Source organism: Parambassis ranga, chromosome 15, assembly GCF_900634625.1.
Source record: "Parambassis ranga chromosome 15, fParRan2.1, whole genome shotgun sequence".
NCBI lineage: Eukaryota > Metazoa > Chordata > Actinopteri > Ambassidae > Parambassis > Parambassis ranga.
Genome location: NC_041035.1, coordinates 16697144 through 16720664, shown reverse-complemented (window position 1 = coordinate 16720664; position 23521 = coordinate 16697144). Strand labels below are relative to the sequence as shown.

The 23521-nt window shown below is 40.4% G+C and overlaps 8 protein-coding genes across 9 annotated transcripts; 6 read left to right on the top strand and 2 right to left on the bottom strand.

Moving 5' to 3' along the window:
* The first annotated feature begins 1096 nt into the window (after positions 1 to 1096).
* mad2l1bp (MAD2L1 binding protein) lies at positions 1097 to 3383 on the top strand. Its single transcript, XM_028423656.1, has 3 exons — positions 1097 to 1466; positions 1959 to 2242; positions 2341 to 3383. The coding sequence occupies exons 1-3, from the start codon at positions 1118 to 1120 to the stop codon at positions 2866 to 2868; spliced, it is 1161 nt and encodes a 386-aa protein (XP_028279457.1). The 5' UTR covers positions 1097 to 1117; the 3' UTR covers positions 2869 to 3383.
* Positions 3317 to 5930, bottom strand: ephx5 (epoxide hydrolase 5). The gene is made up of 10 exons (XM_028423655.1): positions 5846 to 5930; positions 5652 to 5720; positions 5352 to 5568; positions 5090 to 5270; positions 4803 to 5012; positions 4604 to 4733; positions 4102 to 4313; positions 3898 to 4006; positions 3673 to 3798; positions 3317 to 3601 (listed from the first exon to the last, which is right to left on the bottom strand). The coding sequence occupies exons 2-10, from the start codon at positions 5672 to 5674 to the stop codon at positions 3400 to 3402; spliced, it is 1410 nt and encodes a 469-aa protein (XP_028279456.1). The 5' UTR covers positions 5675 to 5720; positions 5846 to 5930; the 3' UTR covers positions 3317 to 3399.
* Positions 5931 to 5997: 67 nt separating this feature from the next.
* cst3 (cystatin C (amyloid angiopathy and cerebral hemorrhage)) lies at positions 5998 to 7693 on the top strand. Its single transcript, XM_028423657.1, has 3 exons — positions 5998 to 6272; positions 6672 to 6782; positions 7025 to 7693. Exons 1-3 carry the CDS (start codon positions 6072 to 6074, stop codon positions 7097 to 7099), a joined length of 387 nt encoding a protein of 128 aa, XP_028279458.1. The 5' UTR covers positions 5998 to 6071; the 3' UTR covers positions 7100 to 7693.
* A 1143-nt stretch (positions 7694 to 8836) lies between these two features.
* Positions 8837 to 10335, top strand: LOC114447340 (glycine N-acyltransferase-like protein 3). 2 transcript variants are annotated; one of them, XM_028423557.1, is made up of 6 exons: positions 8855 to 8882; positions 8928 to 9073; positions 9145 to 9252; positions 9330 to 9450; positions 9650 to 9782; positions 9889 to 10335. In XM_028423557.1, the coding sequence occupies exons 2-6, from the start codon at positions 8999 to 9001 to the stop codon at positions 10286 to 10288; spliced, it is 837 nt and encodes a 278-aa protein (XP_028279358.1). In that variant the 5' UTR covers positions 8855 to 8882; positions 8928 to 8998; the 3' UTR covers positions 10289 to 10335. The 2 variants fall into 2 exon arrangements, with proteins under 2 accessions (XP_028279357.1, XP_028279358.1); XM_028423556.1 differs by having other exon boundaries at positions 8837 to 9073.
* A 798-nt stretch (positions 10336 to 11133) lies between these two features.
* LOC114447341 (glycine N-acyltransferase-like) lies at positions 11134 to 13034 on the top strand. Its single transcript, XM_028423558.1, has 5 exons — positions 11134 to 11244; positions 11339 to 11449; positions 11542 to 11650; positions 12065 to 12191; positions 12314 to 13034. The coding sequence occupies exons 1-5, from the start codon at positions 11173 to 11175 to the stop codon at positions 12729 to 12731; spliced, it is 837 nt and encodes a 278-aa protein (XP_028279359.1). The 5' UTR covers positions 11134 to 11172; the 3' UTR covers positions 12732 to 13034.
* A 567-nt stretch (positions 13035 to 13601) lies between these two features.
* On the top strand, positions 13602 to 15208 carry LOC114447339 (glycine N-acyltransferase-like). The gene is made up of 5 exons (XM_028423555.1): positions 13602 to 13771; positions 13866 to 13976; positions 14069 to 14177; positions 14568 to 14694; positions 14787 to 15208. Exons 1-5 carry the CDS (start codon positions 13652 to 13654, stop codon positions 15196 to 15198), a joined length of 879 nt encoding a protein of 292 aa, XP_028279356.1. The 5' UTR covers positions 13602 to 13651; the 3' UTR covers positions 15199 to 15208.
* Positions 14322 to 16942, bottom strand: mgme1 (mitochondrial genome maintenance exonuclease 1). The gene is made up of 5 exons (XM_028423554.1): positions 16264 to 16942; positions 15935 to 16172; positions 15730 to 15862; positions 15509 to 15639; positions 14322 to 15350 (listed from the first exon to the last, which is right to left on the bottom strand). The coding sequence occupies exons 1-5, from the start codon at positions 16781 to 16783 to the stop codon at positions 15314 to 15316; spliced, it is 1059 nt and encodes a 352-aa protein (XP_028279355.1). The 5' UTR covers positions 16784 to 16942; the 3' UTR covers positions 14322 to 15313.
* Positions 16943 to 17315: 373 nt separating this feature from the next.
* On the top strand, positions 17316 to 23247 carry snx5 (sorting nexin 5). The gene is made up of 13 exons (XM_028424151.1): positions 17316 to 17502; positions 18725 to 18829; positions 18911 to 19021; positions 19143 to 19264; positions 19397 to 19520; positions 19850 to 19945; positions 20039 to 20144; positions 20236 to 20311; positions 20424 to 20463; positions 20570 to 20656; positions 21014 to 21173; positions 21254 to 21339; positions 21896 to 23247. The coding sequence occupies exons 1-13, from the start codon at positions 17470 to 17472 to the stop codon at positions 21944 to 21946; spliced, it is 1197 nt and encodes a 398-aa protein (XP_028279952.1). The 5' UTR covers positions 17316 to 17469; the 3' UTR covers positions 21947 to 23247.
* Positions 23248 to 23521: the final 274 nt, after the last annotated feature.

Genomic DNA, 23521 nt, shown 5'->3' with positions numbered 1-23521 from the left:
AACAGCCAGTGAATATACCATATGAAAGGTCTGAGGCTGGAATAATACCAAAAGACTATAAGAAGCTCAGGCTGTGTGATTTGAATGTGGAAAAGTAGTATACAGCTGAAGGATGATCAACATGACAGCTATAATGCTTAAAGTCTATAATTTTTATGTCTGTGATGTCACAGATGTGGAGATGGTGGCGATGCTTCTCTGTTTTTGGTTTTACATTATGTCTTAATGGAGGAATGTCCGGCACTCTCCCTGAACAGCTGGCTGTCAGGGCAAAACGGTTTGGTGTGGAGTTTTAAGAGTGACACCATAAGAAAGCCAACGAGTTTTCCTTCGAACTGATAGAAAAATTATCCCAGTGAGATGGAAGGTGCAGGTCTAAGCGCATGTTAGAGAGATTTTTTTTAGACATCTCCTCAGCCTCTCTCCACTCTGAGTGATGACATCGCCCACTCTGGCTCCCAACATTCCACGCAATACACACTAATGTTTCTCAGAAGAGACCTCAAAAATCACTTCATCTTTAAACCCCTGCCATTTGAAGAATTTCCAAATTCTGTATACAAGTTTTGAAGACCAAGATGTATTTTAAGATTTGAATGGTTTCTCTATCTTGAAATTTGTAGGAGTAGCATTTTGCTGAAGACATGGTTTGAAGGGCTCTCTCATTGACTCCCATGTTAATTTGAGGGTGGAAAATGTTTAATATTTTTAATATTATAATATTTGTAATTATTATTGAAGGTTTCCGGGAATGTCCTGAATGAGCTGAATCTTTTGATGTTTGAATGGTTTGAGCCAAAAAGCGTACAGAATAATAATAATAATTGCTAGGCAACCAAACTAATAAATAAAGTAGAATAACAATAGTTTGATTGCCTAGCAACGGCAATCAAACTAATAAAGACGTAGAATAACAATAGTTTGATTGCCTAGCAACGACTACATTAAAAAACAAAAAAAGTGTCTATTTGCATATTTGTTCTGGTGCTTCTCCTCCACTCCGGTTGGTGGCAGTAATGTGCCGCTAAACGGGCGTGCCAACCCCCATACAACGTCGATGCAGCATTTTTTTCCCATGGTGCAATGCGGTGAAGACCCGGCGCGGATATTCAAAACTATGGCCGAAGATTCGCTTATATTTCTATCAACATCAACCTCTGATAACACTGTAACTACGCCCGCCGTTATAAGAGCAGACGCTGGGGTAAAAAGATGTCTCTCTTTTTCGTCTGATAAGGATGTTAGCACGCAGGAGGAGCAGGAAACGGCGAATAAACACCTAACGTTACAAAGTGTTCCCGACGAATCACTATCATGCCGACTTTCTGCGGAGCCTCTCTCAGCGCAGACCGGAGATACTTGTTTGAATGCGAAAAATGCGATTAGTGTAAAAGTCCAACATCACAACCCGGACAGTGCTGAAGACAAAGAAAACGCAGCTCTCCCCTCCACCACCATCACCCAAGGTCGGTAACGTAACCAGGGTGGATCTTTATACCGCGGTGAAGTTAGATACTTACTGTTCATACATGCCGGCTTGTAGATATGACACTTATGATTATTTTTTGTTTAGTTGATGGATTTATTTTAATTGATAATGTGTAAGTGATTGATTTAAAAATCTTTAAAAAGAAGATAGGTGCATTTTCCTTTCAGGTTTTGACCAAATGACTCCCAAGCTGCTGAGATGTATTACAGCATACAGACAAAACACATTGGATTTATTGGTTATGTGGAGATTCAGTATCTCTATGTTAACTTGTAGTTCTATTATTTTTATGAATGTGATTTCTATTCATTTATATGAAAAAACTTATTTTGTTCAAAATCCTTCACGCCACATGACCCAGTGAGCATGACATATCTCTCTTAATTGAATATGAGGGAGTCCTTTTTTTGTTTTATTTTTTAAAACATAATGATGGGAAATTTTTTGATATTATTCTGATTCTGATCAGGTAACTCACAAGAGGAGGACACTTCAGATCAGGGATGTATTCAAGATTCCACTGAGACTGCCAGTAAACAGCATGCGAATACAGAGGACAGAGATTCTGAGGTGTTGAGAAAAGCCAGAGATGAAGGGCGTGTGGACGTGGTCTTCACAGGTCCGGTGACGCAGGAAGGCTGCTGCCGTTTTGTCAGTGAGATCCTGAAGTGTGTGCTCTATCAGAGACAGCAGCTACCAATGACTTATGACCAGCTGGTGTACTCCCAGAAGAAACAGCAAGCCTCAGTACAGGTGAATAGATTATATATATATTATATATTAATATTACCTGCCCTAACAATAAGATATTTTTGTGTATTTGAGTAAAAGGTGAATGTTTTGCTTTTCAGGATAGAGACACAGTGAGTCGCTGGCCGGTGCAGTCTGCAGACATAGACTGGCGCAAGTGTCAGCAGACCCTTCAGGAACTGGAAGAGGTTCTGCAGCAGTTGGAGGTGCTATTTTCTCTTAGCAAGGTGCCCCGTGTGCTGCTGTTAATGGGTGGCTCCCCCGTCCTCCCCAAAGAGCTCTATGAGATTAACATGGAGGATCTGATATTGGCCGGCGGAGATCAGTGTCTACGGGTGTCATCATGCCTAAGGCAGCTATTCCGCACTCTTTTTGTGGCTGACCTTCTGTCTGACACCAGACCTGTTCGGCTGATGCCCACCACAGTCTTAGTGCTGGCACACAGGGATTGCGGTGTCAGTTGGTTCCGCCCTAAGCTACAGTTTAAAGTCCCAACTCGGGTAAAGAACCAAATCATTGCTCTGTCTACTGATCCCAGCGTCTGTAAGGAACCAAGGGCAGAGGGGTCAGACGGGCAGGATTATGTATGGTTTCAGGCACCCATGACCATCAAGGGCTTCAGCAAGTGACCCTAAACACTGAGGAAAGTGTGAGCTCCTTTTTTAATTGTGATTTTGAACTTGAATTTTTAATTTTGCTGTACACATTTTAAAGAATTAAGAGCATAGTTTTTTCAGAGTACAACAAACTGGTTTATTGGTAAAAGCAAGTATGTGTGTTCTTTAAGTCTTATGAAATACTAAGATTACCAAGAGTTGGCAGGTGATCAAAGTGTATTATTTTATATTTATAATAATGTTTTTTTTACTAATTTGCAGAAACATAAACACAGAGGAACAAAGTAGTGCAATATGTCTTCAGTGTGCACAGGAAAGGTTCATTGAACTAACTTGCTTTTTTTATCCATTCTGTGGATACATTGCAGTGCCAGTGTGCCTGTTTTACATGTATTAACATCTTTAAATGATAACAAGAGTGTGTATAACTAAAAATTAAGAGTGGTGCAAGCAACAAAGATTTTTATGGGTGTTGTATGTGTCCCATTTGGAATGATCTATAATAAAATACAAAAAATATATACTGATTCTTCTGAGAGTGGTCTAGAGTTTCTCCACTTTTTTGGCAAAATTGACGATGTCGTTGGCCAGCAGCTGGGGTTCCTCAAAGGCAGCAAAGTGGCCACCTCGTGGCATGAAAGTGTAGGAGTAGATGTTTCGGTATCGTATTTGAGCCCAAGATTTCGGACAATGCATCAACTCACTGGGGAATGCAGCCAGTCCAGTGGGAACAAATATTCCTGTCCTATAGCAAAAATAAATAAATCATTAGGGCTGTCAGGCTTACACAATAAAAAGACAGTATGAACCACATACTTTGAGTCAACTCTGTTGTTAGGATTCGACTTGAAGTTCTCTTTGTAGAAGCGCATGGAGGTAGTGATGGATCTTGTGGTCCAGTAGATCATGACACTCGTCAGGAGGTCATCCAGGCTGAATTTTCTGCACAAATTGTCATCATTTGTAAATAATTACAGATGGCAACAATCACGTAAATCATCTCTTCACATACTTTCTATCATGAAAGTATTATTCTTGTACCTTTCCAGACCACCATCCTCCAGAGCTCTGTTCTTCATATCAGTCCAGGATGAGAACTTTTCCAAGAGGTAGGCCGCCAAGCCCACAGGAGAGTCATTCACTCCACAGCCTAAAGACAGTTTTGAACATATTTGGATAGTAGCTTGTTTGAGTTCATTTTAACCTGTCAACACAGTCAATATGCTCATGAATCAGTGAGTTTACCTGCAGTGTCTGGTTTAGTGCCCTGGATGTGAAGGTAGCCAGACTCCCTCAACATCTCCCAGACATTCTTCTCAAAGTAAGGGAACAGTCGTCGAACATCTTCACGACTAAAGCCCACCAGGAAGGGCAAATAAGGACCAATCATGAGGGACAGCAGCACTCTGAAGCCTCTTGTTGATATACACATGTTCAGGTGGAGACCTTTCACACAGCTGGAAATGATAAGTTGTGAAACAACATTAGAGAATGACAAATATTTTACAAAGATTATAAAATATTTTAATATGTTTAAAAATGCAGATTTAGCAGTTTTGTATCATTGTTTTTCTGACACGAGGTTCTTTATCAGCTAAGCCCTGCAGGAATTTGTATCATTTGTGCACACAGTGCAAGCATTGTTTCCAGTAAGAAGGCCTCAATGTTCACTTTAACAAACAAGTGTGTGGCAGAAATTCCACTGCAGTGATAACACGTTTTCTGTAAGACCTTGTCTTGTGCTTACTCAGGCTTCATCTGTGCCATGTTGGTGGTAATGAGTGAGCCCCAGTCTCCACCCTGAAGATAGAATTCAGAGAACCCTAAACGCTCCATCAGCGTCAGGAAAACCCTGGAGGCAGCGAGGCTGTCAAATCCTGGAAGAGGCACATTTGTAAATACAGCTGACTCAGCAGGAATACATGAATTAATTTAGATTTATCTACCTTGCTTATGAGGAGCTTCTGAGTAGCCATAGCCAGGGATTGAGGGGCATATGACCTCAAATGCAATGCCATCATGGTTCTGTGTGAGAAGTGGAACAATCTTGTAGAACTCAAAAAAGGAGCCCGGCCACCCGTGAACGAGCATGAGAGGCAGAACCTTCTGGTTAGCACGGGGCTGTGGGCGCACATGGATGAAGTGCACGTCCAGGCCTGTGTTACAGGAAAATGCATTAACATGAGAGGAAAAAGAAGTGACTCTTGGTCCAACATTACCAAGCAGTGTGTACCTTCTATTTTGGTTTTGAAGTGTGGATACTGGTTAAGCATGGCCACCTGCTTTTTCCAGTCAAACTCATGCCTCCAATAGGAAACCACCTTCTGGAGATAAGTGGAGTTAAAGCCATAGTGGAATCCGCTGTCTTCTAAAGGATCAGTGTAGCGGGTTCTGTCAATGCGCTCATGAAGGTCCTGTTGAATAGAAGCAGTGTATTACATTATTATCAGTCTTGATATTCTTCTTAACTCCCTGAAACTTGTATCAGCAGTCACCTGGATCTCTTTATCTGTGGTCTCCACTTTAAAGGGATAGATCCTATCATCCTCTGACACTGGCTTCTGTCCTGCCCCCCACCATCCTTCACCCAGAGGAATAGTTTTCGCTTGTCTCCTCCTGTGCACCATGTATGCCAGGATTCCACCTGCTGCCACAGCAGACCCAATCAGCAGCTGCTGCTGTTGGACAACATCCAAGCCAAAGAAACTCTCCCTGCCAAGTGTGAACAAATACTCATTAACGCTCTTATGTAACCATAGAATGCAAATATTGATAGTAAAAAAAAACCTACTTACTTCAAAGCCTGCAGCCTTTGCATTGTGCCCGTTCCAAAGGTGAGCTTCCACGGGGGACTTGGACCTGCGCTGAGACGTCGAAAATGTCTAATTTAAAAACTTGTTGAATGTAATGAGCTTATTGACAGATAGCCCCTTGCATGTCCTTTTCAGGGGGGGCGGTCACAGTCCAACCAGTGTACGTTAACACATACCTGTTCGTCGCTTTAGTGTCTCCTACTGTGATACCTTCACTTTCCTAGCTGTTGGTAAAGTTTACCGTTGCACAGGAAGCCGAGGAAAAATCCAAGTTTGTTGATTGGCTGCGAGGAGCGCCGCTCCCAGCGTGGTGACGTCACTGTTTATATAACAGGAAGGGCAGCGCCAGCGTCGTGTTTGTTTTGTTGCTGAGATTGCGCTGCTGGTTTCAGCGTGAACGCGATGTGGAAGGTTGTTTTCCCCGTTCTGGCGGCCGTGTTCGCCGTTGGCCTGGGCGGTATGGCCGGCGGATTCAGAGATGTAGATCTGAACGCCGACGAAGGTGCGCAGAATGCTCTGAACTTCGCTGTTGTCCAGCACAACAAAGCTACCAACGACATGTACCTGAGCCAAGTGGCTGAAGTGGTGAAGGCCCAGGCACAGGTTAGTAACGTCTAGACTTCTGACTCAATTTAAGAATAACAAATCGTGTGTAATCTGTGGTTAAAACGATGGCCTGCTGTGTGGGAACTAACGAGGCGTGAAGAGTAGGCCTGAAAAGCTCCACCTAGATATATTGAAACTACTAATAATCTAAAAACAGTAATTGCAGCAATTGATTTGGAATTTGCTCTATGACCGTTCGAAAACAAGTACCTTAATCCGGTCTAATCCCATCAGCAGTTGTTTACTGCACCCAAAAATACATTTGTGTTTTATACAAATGTATCAAAAGAGGAACCAAAAAATGAGCAAGTGATGTTTACTGTAGTTGTTTAACAGACACAAGTATAATCTGATGAGCATCTGGGTTATTATAATCTGTATTTTTGGTCCTTGAAGGTGGTTGCTGGTATGAAGTACGTCATTACTGTGAAAATGGGAAAGACCCCCTGCAGAAAGGACAGTGCTGCTGAAGTGTGTGCCGTCCACCAAGACCCAGCAAAAGCTCGGGTAATGACTACAGAGCTCACAGAGCTACAACCTTGTCTTTTCACTGTAAATGTTATACAGTAGTTTTGCACTTGACCTAAAATACAGACGACAAAACTGTGAAAATATTTTACTTCCTCAACACCTATGAATTGTAGAAGTCCTTATGTAGGCCTATGCCATGCTAATTATTAACATGTTATTTTCTGTTTGATAATTCCAAAGATCTTGATATTGATTGCATTCTTACCTTTTTCTTTCAGCCTTACCAGTGCACATTCACAGTGTGGAGCCGCCCCTGGCTGAATGACATCAGACTTATAGACCAGACATGCTAGAGAGAACCACGCTGGAGGTTTAATGGCCAAAAAAATGGCAAAATAACATTCACCTGAGTGAAATATTCTACTTTAGACTATCCACATGAATATAAACATGCTGGTTTTTAGCCTGGTGATACTTTAATTTTTTCCTATAGCCTGCACGCTTGTTTTAGACCTCAGAATTCTAATAGTGAGGCATTGACACCTTTATAAAGTCTAGATACTTAGACAAGTAAAGGACAGGTTTTTGTGTGCTGGCTTATTAAAACCAAACTTTTAAATGAAAGTCAATTAAAGTTGCATGTTGACTTTTAGAAATGTGTCCATGTGGTAAATGCATATTGATAATGCAGGTATTAGTTGTAGTAGCTCAGTCTTGTTTTGTGTGATTTCTTGGGATTCCTGCTTTTATCCAAGAGGGTGATATCTAACACTTTTATTAACCATTTAGTTGCTCAAAAATAAATGGTACTGTACCATTTTTCATGATTTTGTTTTTTTACTTATGAGCATTAAAATTGACATAAACATAGTCATACACGTCCCACTGTAATGGACAGGACTTCAAATGTAATTCAGAATGGAAAACTTCTAAATAAATCATGGTTATAAAATAAAAAAAACTTGGCTTTACTTGATGTGTTACTGTATTTACTCATTGTTGTGCTAGCTGTCCAACTTCTGCAAATTATTAGTGTGCAGGAAGTGGAACATTTATGGACATGTTATTTTATCTTCATTTAAAAATGCTTCAGAGCTGTATAATAACCAGTTAAACCGGATTGTATAGCCCGCAGCTTCTGTCTTAAAGGTGTTATTTTTGACCCGCCCGTATAAACAGAATACAGTATCTCATGCAAAATCAATGTTAACTCATTGTGTAACGTTTACATGATGTTCTGTCAACTCATGCTGATGTCTGCGATGTCACGGTGCTTGGACGTTGTTGGACGTTGGGCTCTGAAGGTGCACAACACCGGTTCAGCTTCACTGCAACACTAAACATGCTTATACAGCCTGGTATACTCCTTGTACAGGTGTGTGTGTGTGTGTCCGTGTCCGTGTGTGTGTCCGTGTCCCCGTCCCCCTCTCCTGGCGGTTCTCTTCCACCTCCAACTTGTCTCCAACTTGTCTACAACTTTGCATTCCGAGCATGTTGCAGCTGGGACTTACCTGGCAATAAGGAATTCTATTGTCTGATTGGCTGACAGATTCTATTTTCTGATTGGTCGATAGGTCGCTAATTCCAGACAGCTAGGTAGCTAGATGAGCGCACAGTAGTCTGTCTTTGACTCGTTTATAGGAATTTCTGTGCGGTGAAGCTAATCATTTCTCCGCATGACAAATTGTTGAAATGCGTGTGTCTCACTCTTAATGCGCGAAACTTTGAGAGCCCTGCAGTGAAGAGCAATTCAAGAGGCAACGTAACGCTAAAAACGTAGTGATTGACGTGGGCTCGCATCTCATGGTCGTTAACAGAATGGACACCGCATTGTGTTTATTAACGATAGCGAATAAACACGCACTGGCATGTTTTCTCACCTTCACAGCGTCAATAACTTTGCCTGTTGCTCACAATCACACTGTTTCTGTTATGTGTAATGTATGCTGTAAATTCAGATACGTGTTGTTCATCTAAATGCTAGAACGTTGTTGCTTTTTCTGTGTGAAATAGAGTAATTAAATAACAGCAAATATTCAATCACGAGCTAAACCATTCGAGAGGAGGAAACAAAAGCTTTTATTTTTGAAATTCAAACAGGAAGTTGCCTGAAATCGTAGGAGAAACACTCACCTATAGAACAGTCAACAACGTTTGTCTGAGTGACTGTCAATGAGTTATAAAAGAGTGACCTGATTTTATAGCGACAGACAGGATGAACTAAATGAGTAACAAACCTTTACTGGTCAATCATGAAGGTGCTGAACAGAGAGGAGCAGCAGATTGCTGAAGGAGTCCTGCTGAAACACTTACCAAAGAGCTACAAGGTAGACTGGAAAACCTCTTACCAGCTGATCTCACAGTGTCCTTTAAGTCATTGTGTCCTATGTGTCTTTAGGTGTACGGATTTTTATATGGATTTAACAGAAACAAACCAAACACACAAGAAGTAGTCGTGGACTCATGGCCTGATTTTAAAGTCATTATATGCCGACCTGACCCAAAGGTGAGTTCAAATCCCGTCGGAAAATCTGATACTCTTTACGCAGCTTTGCCAGACTGTGTTTTTTTTTCTCCTTCCAGAACAAGCTTGCCCTGCAGTTCATGAAAAAGGTGACATACTACTGCATGGATGAAGATATTTTAAGAAAAGTACTGACAGAAGAGAATGCAATTGACTGGAGCACTTATTTCCTTATTGGAGGTGAGTTCACCTTCACAACAGATGTAGATTACAGCATATTGGACCTTTTACTCCACTATGATGAGTCTATATAACAATGTGCATCATTTGTATGTGAATATTACTGTAGTTACATACTTTTACTGGAGGACCTTTAGGCTATACTACTTTGCTGTTTGAGACGGGGCTCTAAACCTGTGAGTAATGTTTTATTCTACAGGATTTGACAGTTGCCATCAACCCCTCTTGAAAGAAGTGTCCTCTGACAGAGGGGTTAATAACAGAGGCTTTACTCTGGTGCATCTTCTGTATATGCCAGACACCAGCCAGCTGATCACACCAGCAATTGACAGGTATGGTCAGATAAGTCAATTAACATCTGTATAGTTATTGTAACTCTGCGTCAGAGAAAAGTCCTGTTTTTTTATCACTCTATGAAAGAACTATTTGTTTTAACAGTGAGCTTGAATCAAGGATTTCCTCTCTTAATATTTCTCATGTGGACTTGGTGAATAAAACCTGGAAGTTTGGAGGGAACGAGCAGGGCTACAGGCACATCCAAAACCTAATCAGCAACTTCCCAACATGCTGCATCATGGACAGCCAGGGTCAGCCGGTGGCTTGGATACTGGCATATGATTACTGTGCCATGGGAATGTTGTACACTCAGCCAGAGCACAGAGGGAGAGGCTATGCCAAAGTGCTGGTCAGCACCATGGCAAAGAAGCTGCAGGCTGAGGGCTTCCCGGTGTACTGCTTCATAGAGGTGGACAACATAGTGTCCTACAAGCTCTTTAAAGGCCTGGGGTTCATTGAGGATAGCGCTTACAGGGCTCTGTGGTATGAGTTCAACTTTTAAAGACCTTTCAAACACAGAATTGGCTGTTTTTGTTTTAATGTGTAACATCTTTGCTGTTAGACACAGACATTGTAAATATTGTACATTGTGTTTGTAATGACTGAATATAGTCTGCTGATTGAAAAAAGCCGATTTACATGTTGTCTCTATGTAGACACCAGCTTCTCAAAGCACTTCATTAAACCAGAATTATAAATGGAACTCTGAGTGAAAGAGTATTATTATAGGATGAAATGAGCTATGTTTTAGATAGTCACACCTTGTCTGTTTTTATTCTGAGGCGATTCACGCTGTGTTCTCTGTCAGGCCTTGAGCTACGCCTACATACAGACGTGTGCATACGTTTACATGAGGAAAATGTAGCCTAGTTTTCTGAATTACAAAATGGTTATAGCCTATTGGGGCAGTGTTGGAAAGGATACTTTCTTACTAAGATTATTCAATTACAGAATACAGATTACATGTCATCGCACATTCAAATGCATGTTAAGTGAGTGAATGCAGCAATCAGCCCCTGCTTACTACAAAGGACGTTCTATAGATAATGTCCAGATTGTTCCAGCTGACTGCATTCACATCAATGTTATTCTATGTAGAGAAACAGAAACAGGACGTCAAAATATTTTTTTAAACAATGCTACCAAAGGTCACTTTACATGCACGAAAGTGTTTGGATGCATACGTAAAACAGAAGTTCTTCATCTTACCATAAAACTACCTGACTGCCATAGACATGTTCCTACTTAAATGTTAATCATCAATTAATTTCCCTGGAGAACAGACCGCCCAGCTGTCCCAGCTGTCCCAGCTGTCCTGAACCTCCCTCAGTAATGCGCATATTAGTTTTAGTTTTCACTGGGACAAGTTTTACAAACAGAATTCAAATGGAGCTGACGAACGATCAGTTGAAAATAGCTGAGACTGAGCTGAGAAGACATTTACCTCGATCACAGCAGGTGTGTATTGAACTGATTGAGTACTCTCGTTATCACTTCATTACTGTGTTTTGAATATGTAAACACCTGAGTAACTAACGTTTGGATTTTTAAGGCTTACGGTTATCTGGTCCTCAGAAACAGAGTCAGATCAGACCCTGTGAAGGTTTTTGTTGACAGATGGCCACAGTTCAGTGTCATCATATGCAGACCACAATGTGAACAGGTACATATATGTATGTATGTGTATTGAAGACAAAAGTGCATACACGGTTTGTATTTGTGCGTCTTCATATTCATTTTTTTATTCTCTCGCAGAAGGGAGATCTCTTCAAATACATAATAGTTTTTTCAAACAATGAAGCTATTCTAGAGGAAACCATAAGGAAGTCCTTTGTTATTGACTGGACCCGGTACCTCTGTATTGGTAAGAGCAACAAGCACTTCTGTTCCTGTTTTTGTCATTAAGTAATCATTACATAATGAGTCTTCAAACAGTACATTCAATAATTTGATAACTTATCATTTATTTATTATCCTGCCATATCAATAAGTGTTAATATAGAGATTTGTGCACAGTGTATAACAAACTTTAAAAAAATACAACACTAATTAACAGACAGTCTTTGATTTTGGTCAAAGTCCTTCCATTCACCTAAGACCAATACTCAAGGTTCTAACGTTAGTTATAAACCAATGTCAGAGAAAAGTACAGGAACTTTAACCATTTCTAGTCTTTAAAATACATCAACAATTGCATGTTTCAACTGGAATTTTTAGTTTAATTATTTTCTCTGGATTAATACAAGTGGTGAAATGTAGGTGTGTGTTTGTGTTTAAGAAACCAGTCTTCCCCACATGGAGATACTAAAAACAGTGGCATCAGAAAAAGGTGTGCAGAGCCACAACCTGGCGGTGTGTCACATGGTGATGCTGACAGATGTATCCCACCTTCCTTCTATAGACAGGTACAACATATACATATGATGGTAACTTAATTATATATGTATGTTACATGTATGTTTTATATATATATATATATATATATACCGGTATATGTTTTGTATGTTTCATTAATGTTCTGCACCAGTTCAGGGATTTCGCTGAGCTCTCTGGATGAGTCGCACGTTGACCTGGTGAATCAGATGTGGAAGTTTGGAAAGGACCAGGTGGCTGTTAGGATGATCCAAAACATGATCATAAACTTCCCCTCCTGCTGCGTGCTGGATGCCGAAGGACAGCCCGTGTCCTGGATACTGACCTACGCATCGTGTGCCATGGGCATGTTGTACACACAGCCAGAGCACAGAGGGAAAGGCTATGCCAAAGTGCTGGTCAGCACGATGGCCAAGAAACTGCACTCAGAGGGCTACCCAGTGTACTGCTTCATAGAAGAGGAAAACACGGTGTCCTACAAGCTCTTTAAAGATATGGGCTTCACTGAAGATCCCTCATATAGAGAGGCCTGGTTTGAATTTAATGACATTGAAATGAAAAGTAATAGTTAACTGAATACAGATAATATGCTGCAGAGCTCTTGCCCTCTATTTGAGCATGTTAGCTTTTCAGTGTAGGACACCTTAAAAGTAAAGAAATGCTTCGTGCATATTTCATCACTTTCCTAAAAAGGCACTTGATTCATGGCTGGATCTGAAATGAAAGAGAGAAAACTCTTTAAATGGCTTACTAATATATTATTAATATAATGCAGAATAATATGTTGGAAGAATTCCTTTTCTCTGTCTTTAATAGTTAACCATTACTAAAGTAATTTGTATTTAGGGGTTAAGAGGCAAGTGTTAAAACAGATGGTGGTGGGGTTAGGCTTGAGGTCACGTAGCTGGACTAGTGACCTCATGGCCTGAACACAGTAAATAACGCTTGACCACTAGAAGTAGAAAAGTGTGAAATCCTGTGATCTTGTTTTATGATTATGCCTTCTTCAAGATATATTTCCAAGTTGTGTGTATTCTGAGAAAAACAACATCTGTTAGATAGCGGAAGAGTATAAGAAGGGAGTTGCTCTGAAAAGACCTTGAGCACTCCTACAGAGGCTTTTTTCTGTGTATGTGACTGTTCCTTCCTGCAGGAATAAATACATAATATACTAATAAATATATGAAATAATGAGAATGCTAGTTCATATGAAGTATTTCGTGCGCACGTTATACATATTTCGTGGCCACGATTTATTTATTTTTTTACTATGTCATCAGAGGGGCTTCGTAATAATTCGTACACCAGCTGATAGTTTGTCTTTCGCAAATCATCATTTACAACTACTTGAGTTGTTTGTGATCGATCGCTTATTCCATTCGTGTGGCCCACGTAAGTCACGTGTCGAATGTGCGAATCGGAAGTGAATTGCAGCCTGGAGAACATACCGCCCAGCTGTCCCAGCTGTCCTGAACCTCCCTCAGTAACGTGCATGTTAGTTTTAGTTTTCACTGGAACAAGTTTTACAAACAGAATTCAAATGGAGCTGACGAAGGATCAGTTGAAAATGGCTGAGACTGAGCTGAGAAGACATTTACCTCGATCACAGCAGGTGTGTATTGAACAGATTGAGTACTCTCGTTATCACTTCATTACTTTGTTTTGAAAATGTAAACACCTGAGTAACTAACGTTCGGATCTTTAAGGCTTACGGTTATCTGGTCCTCAGAAACAGAGTCAGATCAGACCCTGTGAAGGTTTTTGTTGACAGATGGCCACAGTTCAGTGTCTTCATATGCAAACCCCAGTGTGAACAGGTACATATATGTATGTATGTGTGTTAAAGACAACAGTGCATACACGTTTTGTATTTGTGTGTCTCCATATTCATTTTTTAATTCTCTTGCAGAAGGGAGATCTCTTCAAAGACACAATAGTTTTTTCAAACAATGAAGCTATTCTAGAGGAAACCATAAGGAAGTCCTTTGTTATTGACTGGACCCGGTACCTCTGTATTGGTAAGAGCAACAAGCACTTCTGTTCGTGTTTTTGTCATTAAGTAATCATTACATAATGAGTCTTCAAACAGTACATTCAATATTTTAATAACTTACCATTTAATTGTGCACAGTGTATAACAAACTTTAAAAAAAATACAACACTCATACACAGACAGTCTTTTATTGTGTTCAAAGTCCTTCCATTCACATAAGACCAATACTCAAGGTTCTAACCTTATAAACCAATGTCAGATAAAAGTACAGGAACTTTAATCATTTCTAGTCTTTAAAATACATCAACAGTTGCATGTTTCAACTTGTAAATTTTTAGACATGTTTTAATAAGTTACTTTGTCTGGATTATAATGAATACAAGTGGAGAAATGTCAGTGTGTGTTTGCGTTTAAGGAACCAGTCTTCCCCACATGGAGATACTCAAAACAGTGGCATCAGAAAAAGGTGTGCAGAGCCACAACCTGGCGGTGTGTCACATGATGATGCTGACAGATGTATCCCACCTTCCTTCTATAGACAGGTACAACATATACGTATGATGGTAACTTAATTATAGCAGCAGACAAATCACTGTTCAGGTGTTTTGTATATTTCATTAATGTTCTGCACCAGTTCAGGGATTTCGCTGAGCTCTCTGGATGAGTCGCACATTGGCCTGGTGAATCAGATGTGGAAGTTTGGAAAGGACCAGGTGGCTGTTAGGATGATCCAAAACATGATCATAAACTTCCCCTCCTGCTGCGTGCTGGATGCCGAAGGACAGCCCGTGTCCTGGATACTGACCTACGCATCGTGTGCCATGGGCATGTTGTACACACAGCCAGAGCACAGAGGGAAAGGCTATGCCAAAGTGCTGGTCAGCACGATGGCCAAGAAACTGCACTCAGAGGGCTACCCAGTGTACTGCTTCATAGAAGAGGAAAACACGGTGTCCTACAAGCTCTTTAAAGACATGGGCTTCACTGAAGATCCCTCATATAGAGAGGCCTGGTTTGGATTTAATGACATTGAAATAAAAAAGTAATAGTTGAAAACTGATTACAGATAATATGCTGCAGAGCTCTTGCCCTCTATTTGAGCATGTTAGATTTTCAGTTTAGGACACCTTAAAAGTAAAGAAATGCTTCATGCATATTTCATCACTTTCCTGAAAAGGCACTTGATTCATGGCTGGATCTGAAATGAAAGAGAGAAAACTCTTTAAATGGCTTACTAATATATTATTAATATAATCCAGAATAATAAGGTGTAGAATATATAGATATGAAAATAAGAAGTAACAGATCTGGAAATATTGATGATCTATTAAAAGTAAATGGATCTGTTGTGACTACCTCTGTGCTGTGAATTTCTCAAGACGTAGCAACCACGTTCTCCAGTACTCCAACATCAGCTCTTGGTTGAGCCGGTGAGCATGAGCTGGCGAGCCATCTTTGTAGGCCACAACAATGAGTCCATTTTCAACCTGCAATGATAAGCAGAGTGCCCACACATTATGACAGGGTAACAATCACTGCAAATATTTTCAGCATGGAATTTTAACTCAGTAGGTCACCTGATACTTGTAGTTGTCATCACTGTTTAAAGCCCCAGCATAGGCTGCCACTTGAACAGGGTTGTCATATGTGTTGCTTAGGAATGGCTTAGGTTTATCTGAAGTCTTCCAATCAATAACACACAGTACTCCCCTGTAAACACAAATAGGTCACGAGTGTACTTGATCATAGTGACAACAAAGAGAAAAAAAAGTAGATTTTCACCTATAGCGAGCAACACAATCCACAATTCCCAGGTAGTTCAGTGTGTCATGTTGCACAGTGCTTTCAATAGCTCTCACTGCACGGACATCCTCCAGGACGTGAGAGATGCTCTGCATGTATCCCTGAACCTCAGGTGCATGTTCGGTTGTCTCTGAAGGATTTCTGTCCTCCCACGTTGGACCTGATGTCAGAAAGTCCTCCACAGCTGAATGGAAAAGCTTCCCTTGTCTGAATAGCTCTGTTTAAGTACAACAACTTTCAGTCAGTTTTGTTCGCTGATGGTCAATATACAGTCTTAAAGAAACATGTGGAAAGGTTAGACATCTTACTCTGATTGTATTCTTTGAAGCCTTCCTCTCCCAGCTCAGCGATCATCCTCCTCTTCCATCTCTCCAGGTAAAAGACCTGCTCTGGGGAAAGAGTCTGCTGAAGAATGCGGGTCACACTCGGTACAGAGGACCTGCCTTGTCCACGGTTAAGCGAAATCCGGGCTGGAGGTCCTGACTCTGGCTCGTCTGTTACAAAAGTTTCGACGCAGTTTAAAAAGGGATGGAGGGTTTTGGGGACCCTCATCATCTCTGCTCTTGCTGGTGTCTGAGCTCTGACAACAGGACCATAAATGTGGTCGTCTTCCGCTTGGAGGGTCTCGGGTGTTTGGGAACTGACCTTGGAGGACATGACAGACTTCACAAGAGAAGAGTACCGCTCACTGTCCACTGAACTGTATGGACTTCGTCTTTTGGAGGATCTGAGGCAGTTATGACAAGAAGAGAACTGGCTCACAGGGAGGGAGGTGCTTTGAGGGGCAACGATGCCTCCAACACACAAAATACGTTTAAGAATGAACATTCTGGCGCCTTTCACACAATAACCTCAAAAGACTATAACTTATTGACTACGTAAATACCGAAGTTTCGACGTTTACAGGTATAGTTTTCATTGTTGCTTTCGTTTCAGCGCCAGTACTTGCCCCAACATGTTCCAGTGTCCAAACAAATACGGCTGTTTCTAGACGAGACCAATTTTTTGTCGCGCATTCTCCCGCGGATGGGAAATGAAGTTCCGGGTGTGCTTTATTGAAGGCATTTCAAACAGTCTGAACTACGTTACCCATAATGCACAGGGTATCACTGAAACACATCCGTGTTGTTAGCAACTTTGCGGAACCATTGACTGAAGGCCATACCACGTAGTTTATTCACTTTTTTTCAACTCTTTCAGCCCTATCGGTCATTTAATTGACAAAGTGTTTAAAAATAAATTGTCATAAATTTTGTGCGCTGTCAAACAGGTACAGAAACGTGTCATGATTGATCGGGTGAACAACCAATCGGAGATTTTGGAAATTTGTTAGCGTCCAGTCATATTTACTTAAGGCGGGGTTTCATCTTTCACCGTCTGGATGAGGGACGTAAAAAACCCGTTTTGACAGCTCGTCAGGCAGCTAACAAACCTCCGGGAAAGACAGCTTCCTGCACATAGTTTTGTCATTTGGATTGGCCTGTTTTCGCAGCTTTATCGATTACAGTCCCATTATGACATCCATAGACGAAAACAGTAAAGAAAAGGTAAGTCAGACGAGTCTTTGCATGTATGCTACACCATTTAAAAGTCAGCACTGGTAGCATAAAGGCAGCTAACCGGTAGTTTTCTGGTTATTGAGTTGTTATCGAGCTGCATAACGCTAGCCTTCGGCTAAAGCTAGCCTGTGTTTTGGGGATAAAGCTATCAACAAGCGTAGCAAGTGCAGTTAATGCAAAGTTTTATTAGTCAGTGTTACCCAACGCAGTGAACGTGTTAAAACATGCACACGCTATTTGCTATGTGCAACAATGTACCGTCAAACTAAAAAAAAGTCGCATGAAGGTAGCTCTTAAACTTCTCTTACCATAAAAGCTCTGTATTTAGAGGCTGTGCCTCTGCAGTTAGCTTATTTATTTATTGTGGCATATTATGATTGATCCTTAGAATCATATAGAGGAGGCAGCTTGTGGTGTTGTTGACCTGTGTTGTGTTTAACTGGAAGGGTCCGTCCCATTTCCTCAGTGAGATATGACGAACCATTTATGCATTTAGACATTTATAATAACCTGTCAGTTTAATGTAATAGCACATATAGCTGTTTTTATTCTGTATGGCATTAGTTTACAGATCAGTGTGTGGACTTTAGTTCTTAAGTTGAAAAATGGTGGAAGTTTGAGCTTTAAGGTATTATATCCAACACCAACTCATGCTCCTTTTTTGGAGAGTTGCCATTTTTTTTGTAAACTAGAACAGCCACTGTGCATGTTGTCGCTGTGCTCTGTGGATTCAGACTCTTTCCAGTGGAACATATTTTTATCCTTTGTATCAGATACAGACTGATGGCTCTCGGCTCTTTAAACATTGTAGTTACTAGTGGAACATTCCTCTAAGATCCAAACACCGAGGACTTTTAGAGATTGTTTGCTCAAAATGTTTTTCTGTAACTATTACATATGTGAAATATGGATGCCGAATGGAAAAATGTATAAAAACTGAAATATGGCTCCCTAAACTCTATCGCCTATTCTATTTGCCTACTCTATTGATTTCTTTCTAGCCACATTCAGTCCCAGATTTCTATTGTTTGAAGTCAAATAACATTACAGGTAGATTTTAAAGTTAACATTGCCTGTCATTAGACAAGAAGAAGGTTAGAACACCAGAGATATGGTAGATATTTCTTGAAAAAACAGCAATAAAAGTAAAAAATCTTAAGGCTTTGCCAGCTATTTTTTTCAATAATCTCTGTATATTCTCTCTCCTCAGCTGCGCTCTGTGTCTGTGGACTTAAACAATGATACCTCTCTTATCATTGACATTCCTGATGCTCTTTGTGAAAGGGAAAAAGTCAAGTTTACTGTCCATACTAAGGTAAACAAAAATCCAATAAATAAATGTAATCCTTATCTTTAAAATATTTTGCTTTACGGTCTGTCTTTTTTTTTTTACCAGACCACACTTAGCTCTTTCCAGAAGCCTGAGTTCTCTGTTCCTAGGCAGCATGAAGACTTCCTTTGGCTACATGACACTTTGGTTGAGACAGAGGACTATGCTGGCTTAATAGTAAGTTGGACACATTATGGTGGTAAATTTGCAAATAATAAATTCCTTTAAAGGCCATAATGTTTGATAAAACTTTATATATGTTGTATTGCATAATAAACCAGCTATGAATCATTCTTAGATCCCTCCAGCACCTCCAAAGCCTGACTTTGAGAGCCCAAGAGAGAAGATGCACAAACTGGGGGAAGGTGAAGCCACTATGACCAAGGAGGAGTATACTAAAATGAAGCAAGAGCTTGAGGCGTAAGTGTGACACTATATGTAGTTTTTGAAACATTTCCTGTTGTGTCCTTATATATGTATATATGTATAGTTTCCTGAGAATAAAAACAAATGTGTAATGTAATCTGTGTTTATTTTATATTTACTTTTCAGTGAATACCTGGCTGTCTTCAAGAAAACAGTCCAAGTGCACGAAGTCTTCCTGCAGAGATTGTCCTCTCACCCTGTTTTAAGCAAAGACAGAAACTTCCAGATTTTCTTAGAATATGACCAGGATGTGAGTTCCTCATAGTGCTGACTTCCTTTCCCGGGTTGTCAGTTGGAAAGAGGGGAAGTAGAGTTTATGGGACACTTGTGACAGATGGCTTACTTCCTGCTGTGATCAGCATTTACACTTATCTATGTATTCATAGTCAGCCATTGGCAGCAGTGTTTGCCAACAGCGCTTTATGCTGTGATTTAAGTAGCAGATTAAATAAAACATAGGTTACTCTGACACGTAGTAATACAAAAACTGGTCAATATATATCTTAATTTGTAGTTTACTCACTACATTGACCTGTGATAGATTTGAACATCCTTTCCTTTCTTATCCTGTCATTTTAGTTGAGTGTGAGAAGAAAGAATGCCAAGGAAATGTTTGGGGGATTCTTCAAAAACATGGTCAAGTCAGCCGATGAGGTCCTCATCTCAGGAATAAAGGTGTGGCTTCTGCTTAATTTCTGTCCAGCACTGTGAATTTAGTCATGTTGTCACTGCTTCCATTACTGTGGTGTGTTTCTGTTCCCCGTGCAGGAAGTTGATGAGTTTTTTGAGCAGGAGAAGACATTCCTGCTCGACTACTACAGCAAGATAAAGGACTCCACTGCCAAAGCAGAGAAAATGACTCGTGCCCACAAGAGTATGCAGGAGTTTTTACACTGGCGTTTTAGCTTGAACGTTCAAGTGCTACTAAACAATTCATTTATGTTTCCCAATGTTTATTATTACAGACATTGCAGATGATTACATTCACATCTCTGCCACTCTGAACAGCATCTCTGCTGAGGATAGCACAGCAAACAAGAAGTGAGTGTAATACATAATGTATTGATGCATGAATAGTGTTTTATTTGTACAGTAACATTTTTATCCATGATGTAAATATTGCTCATATAAAGGCTGTATTTTTCTTCTCTAGGAACCTGGAGAAGTTGTCAGATTTGTTTGAGAAACTCAGAGTAAGTAGAACTTAATCCATCATCAAACCGAGGAAGCTGTTAAGCTTTATCCTTTTTGATATATATATAAAACATAGTGAAAGCTGTTAAATGTCTTTATTTGCAGAAAGTGGAGGGCAGAGTTGCATCCGACCAGGAGCTAAAACTGACAGAGCTGCTAAGATACTATATGAGAGACATCCAGGCTGCAAAGGTGAGAGTTGTTCATCATCTGTGGTCACACAAAATGTACATTTTCACAGTTGTTAAGTGTATGCTGTATTTCAAATTCTTTTTGTAGCTTCTTCCAAGCCGGTTATTATGCATCATGGCTCAGTGTAAATGCATATATTCCCTTACTAGCAAACCTGAATGGATTAATTAATGGTTAAAGTGGTTGACAGAAAAATGTGCAGTTGCAGTTGAGGAAGAAGAAGAAATTACACAGAGGAACAGTGACTTTCTTTGTAGCTTGTAGCTCTGAAATGGACTTATCGCAGCATGCAAGGGGCTTTTTTTTAAGTTTGTTGTGGGATTTCTCTTTTAAAATTGCCTTGAACATGTCTCTTAGGACCTTCTCTACAGGCGAGCCCGGGCATTAGCAGACTATGAGAACTCTAACAAGGCGCTGGATAAGGCTCGTCTGAAGAGCAAGGACATCCCCCAAGCGGAGGAACACCAGCAGCAGTGCCTGCAAAAATTTGACAAGCTCTCTGAATCTGGGAAAAAAGGTTTGTGCACATTTTCTACACTTGTTTGTGTGTAAAATGTAGTTCATGTTGAGAAAACTTTTTTTTTTTTGTCCTTGTAGAACTCACCAGTTTTAAGGGCAGACGTGTTGTGGCCTTCAGGAAGAACCTCATAGAGATGGCTGAGCTTGAGATTAAACATGCCAAGGTGAGCAGGGCGATAAAGCTACAGGGGTGTGATTTAATATGGTGGCATAGAAATAAAGAAAATGTGTACTGGTGCTGGCTGCCTGTAGATTTACCGTGCATGCCTGATTGGCCTCTTCCAAGCAGGCAAGAAAGCAGAATATTATCAGCAGATGTGCCCATGCCGTCTGCAGCTGTCCATGTCTGAGTTTAATCTCCATCTCTGCAACCACACAATGTCAAAACAGTGTTAAAGCAAGTTGTGAATATTGGATGTAATTAGACCTTGGGGGCAACAGACCTCTCACAGCATTCACACTATTTAGTGGAAAGGCTTGATAGCAACAAAGGGGAATATTCAAACTGACCTTCAGATCAAGCAGTTAATATAAATGTACTGTATTTATCATACTCATGGTGAGCTCCTGTTTCTATCTGTGTGTATGCACAATTGATCAGGAAATTAAAGTATACAGTGTAAGTCCTATGACTAGTGTGAAGATGGAGGCAGTTACATGCATGTGAGAACAGACCCTGTCATTCAGGACTAACCATACAATTTACTTCTGTCTCCACAGAACAATGTGACTCTGTTGCAGGGGTGCATTGAGCTGCTGAAGGGAAACTGACATGTTTTCTAGTATTCTTGTCCTACCATCACAAAGTGACCAGACAAATGGAAACCTGGCGTCCTCTGGGGGCCTTGTGTTGACATGAATTTAAGCCCGATTTCTGCTTCCACCTTGGTCTCATGCCACCTTAAAAACCCTGCACAAGACTTAAGTATCTTGTAAGCACAATGTCTTCATGTTTACAGAATCCCTGTCCACTGGTCTGTGCCACCCCCAAACCCCCCAAAACCCCCCTCCATGATTTATGTTCTAATTCAATGTGAAGGAAGCTGCTGACATTTAACGTCTTCCATCTATTTACAGCACCAAAACATTTGATTTTTGTTTCTTATTTTTATGCAGATGTTGTTGTTCTTACCTTTTTGATTCTTTTCTTCTTCCATCCTGAACCTTACATATGCATTTAATAACACTTTAAAAGGCTTAGATAATCTCCTTTGCATAACAATATTCCCAACCAGTTTTTTTTTTACACACTTAATCTGTTTGGTTTGTTTGTTTGCTAATAGAACAGTTTTACAGAAGCAAATTGTGTGCTGGGAACAGGTCCCGTGTGCTTTGCATTCCTGGGCTCTGACATTAGTTTACAGTAAAACCAGCCCTCTAGTAAAGAAACTCAAGACTGACTTGGAAGACAGGATAGATCGTCTGCATGTGCACAAAAATAGCTGCACTTCACCTCAGGAATTGGACAGTTGGATCGGGGCCCACATTCGTGTTTGTAAAAAAAGTGGCCTCAGATCCCACGGTTATCAAAAGATAGTTTAGTTTTATAATTATGAATGATTCAGACAATTCTAGCAAGAGATTGGTGATGGGAATGAGTCCAATAGTATGTGGTTTAATCGTTTTTATAACAGACAAATCTACTTGATGACTGCTGGTCTGTTATGTAGATCAGCGGAGGCTGTTGGGTTGCAGCCTCAGCAGCTTATTCATCTCCACCACCTCACTGATTTCTTCTATAGTTATTGTTTTTTTTCCCCATTATACCCTTAATTCCTGTTTATTGCCAATGCGAGCCTCATGCTCCAGATTTTATATATTTGCCCAGATCCTCTTAATAGTTATTTTAAACATTTAAAGAGATGCACTAAGAAGGTGGGAAGTACTGCAGTTGTGACCAGACTCAGTGGAGCGCTATTATGCATTATTTTTCATTTTGTTTTAAGAAATTGAATGTATTTCAAATGGATTCCAACTGCGTGAATTACTTTAGCTGATGCTTTTCATATGGAACGTGAGCATTTTTGATAAATTTGTAATAATGGCATTGAATAAATCATACTTTTCCCAAATTTTGGGCTCTTAGCAAATTTGTAATCTCCAACATAAAGTTATATAACCAAAACTTATAATAATCTACCTATCATGCCACTAGGTGGCAGTATCTATCCACTGTATTCTGTGTCAGCCAAGTAGGTGGATCCTTGAATTTAAACACAGCTGTATGCCATGTTTGTGTTAAATCCATTGACCTCTGTGAATCCTGGAATGGGACGGTGTGGTGTGTTAGGTAAGCTCTGAGGAAATGCCAGAGAGCTCATGGGAATTAGGACCACCGAAATGCAC

Excerpts from the sequence above, each read along its gene's own strand:
- mad2l1bp (XM_028423656.1), top strand. The coding sequence starts at position 1,118 with ATGGCCGAAGATTCGCTTATATTTCTATCAACATCAACCTCTGATAAC. Across the intron at positions 1,467-1,958 it reads CTCCACCACCATCACCCAAG|GTAACTCACAAGAGGAGGAC; the intron begins GTCGGTAACGTA and ends GATTCTGATCAG. Across the intron at positions 2,243-2,340 it reads AACAGCAAGCCTCAGTACAG|GATAGAGACACAGTGAGTCG; the intron begins GTGAATAGATTA and ends TTTGCTTTTCAG.
- ephx5 (XM_028423655.1), bottom strand. The coding sequence starts at position 5,674 with ATGCAAAGGCTGCAGGCTTTGAA. Across the intron at positions 4,734-4,802 it reads AGAAGCTCCTCATAAGCAAG|GATTTGACAGCCTCGCTGCC; the intron begins GTAGATAAATCT and ends TGCCTCTTCCAG. Across the intron at positions 3,799-3,897 it reads GAGGATGGTGGTCTGGAAAG|AAAATTCAGCCTGGATGACC; the intron begins GTACAAGAATAA and ends CAATTTGTGCAG.
- cst3 (XM_028423657.1), top strand. The coding sequence starts at position 6,072 with ATGTGGAAGGTTGTTTTCCCCGTTCTGGCGGCCGTGTTCGCCGTTGGC. Across the intron at positions 6,273-6,671 it reads TGGTGAAGGCCCAGGCACAG|GTGGTTGCTGGTATGAAGTA; the intron begins GTTAGTAACGTC and ends TGGTCCTTGAAG. Across the intron at positions 6,783-7,024 it reads AAGACCCAGCAAAAGCTCGG|CCTTACCAGTGCACATTCAC; the intron begins GTAATGACTACA and ends TTTTTCTTTCAG.
- LOC114447340 (XM_028423556.1), top strand. The coding sequence starts at position 8,999 with ATGAAGGTGCTGAACAGAGAGGAGCAGCAGATTGCTGAAGGAGTCCTG. Across the intron at positions 9,074-9,144 it reads ACTTACCAAAGAGCTACAAG|GTGTACGGATTTTTATATGG; the intron begins GTAGACTGGAAA and ends ATGTGTCTTTAG. Across the intron at positions 9,783-9,888 it reads ATCACACCAGCAATTGACAG|TGAGCTTGAATCAAGGATTT; the intron begins GTATGGTCAGAT and ends TTGTTTTAACAG.
- LOC114447341 (XM_028423558.1), top strand. The coding sequence starts at position 11,173 with ATGGAGCTGACGAACGATCAGTTGAAAATAGCTGAGACTGAGCTGAGA. Across the intron at positions 11,245-11,338 it reads ATTTACCTCGATCACAGCAG|GCTTACGGTTATCTGGTCCT; the intron begins GTGTGTATTGAA and ends TGGATTTTTAAG. Across the intron at positions 11,651-12,064 it reads GACCCGGTACCTCTGTATTG|AAACCAGTCTTCCCCACATG; the intron begins GTAAGAGCAACA and ends TTTGTGTTTAAG.
- LOC114447339 (XM_028423555.1), top strand. The coding sequence starts at position 13,652 with ATGTTAGTTTTAGTTTTCACTGGAACAAGTTTTACAAACAGAATTCAA. Across the intron at positions 13,977-14,068 it reads GCAAACCCCAGTGTGAACAG|AAGGGAGATCTCTTCAAAGA; the intron begins GTACATATATGT and ends ATTCTCTTGCAG. Across the intron at positions 14,695-14,786 it reads CACCTTCCTTCTATAGACAG|TTCAGGGATTTCGCTGAGCT; the intron begins GTACAACATATA and ends GTTCTGCACCAG.
- mgme1 (XM_028423554.1), bottom strand. The coding sequence starts at position 16,783 with ATGTTCATTCTTAAACGTATTTTGTGTGTTGGAGGCATCGTTGCCCCT. Across the intron at positions 16,173-16,263 it reads CTTCAAAGAATACAATCAGA|AGCTATTCAGACAAGGGAAG; the intron begins GTAAGATGTCTA and ends GTACTTAAACAG. Across the intron at positions 15,863-15,934 it reads GATTGTGTTGCTCGCTATAG|GGGAGTACTGTGTGTTATTG; the intron begins GTGAAAATCTAC and ends TTGTGTTTACAG.
- snx5 (XM_028424151.1), top strand. The coding sequence starts at position 17,470 with ATGACATCCATAGACGAAAACAGTAAAGAAAAG. Across the intron at positions 19,022-19,142 it reads AGGACTATGCTGGCTTAATA|ATCCCTCCAGCACCTCCAAA; the intron begins GTAAGTTGGACA and ends AATCATTCTTAG. Across the intron at positions 19,521-19,849 it reads TCTTAGAATATGACCAGGAT|TTGAGTGTGAGAAGAAAGAA; the intron begins GTGAGTTCCTCA and ends CTGTCATTTTAG.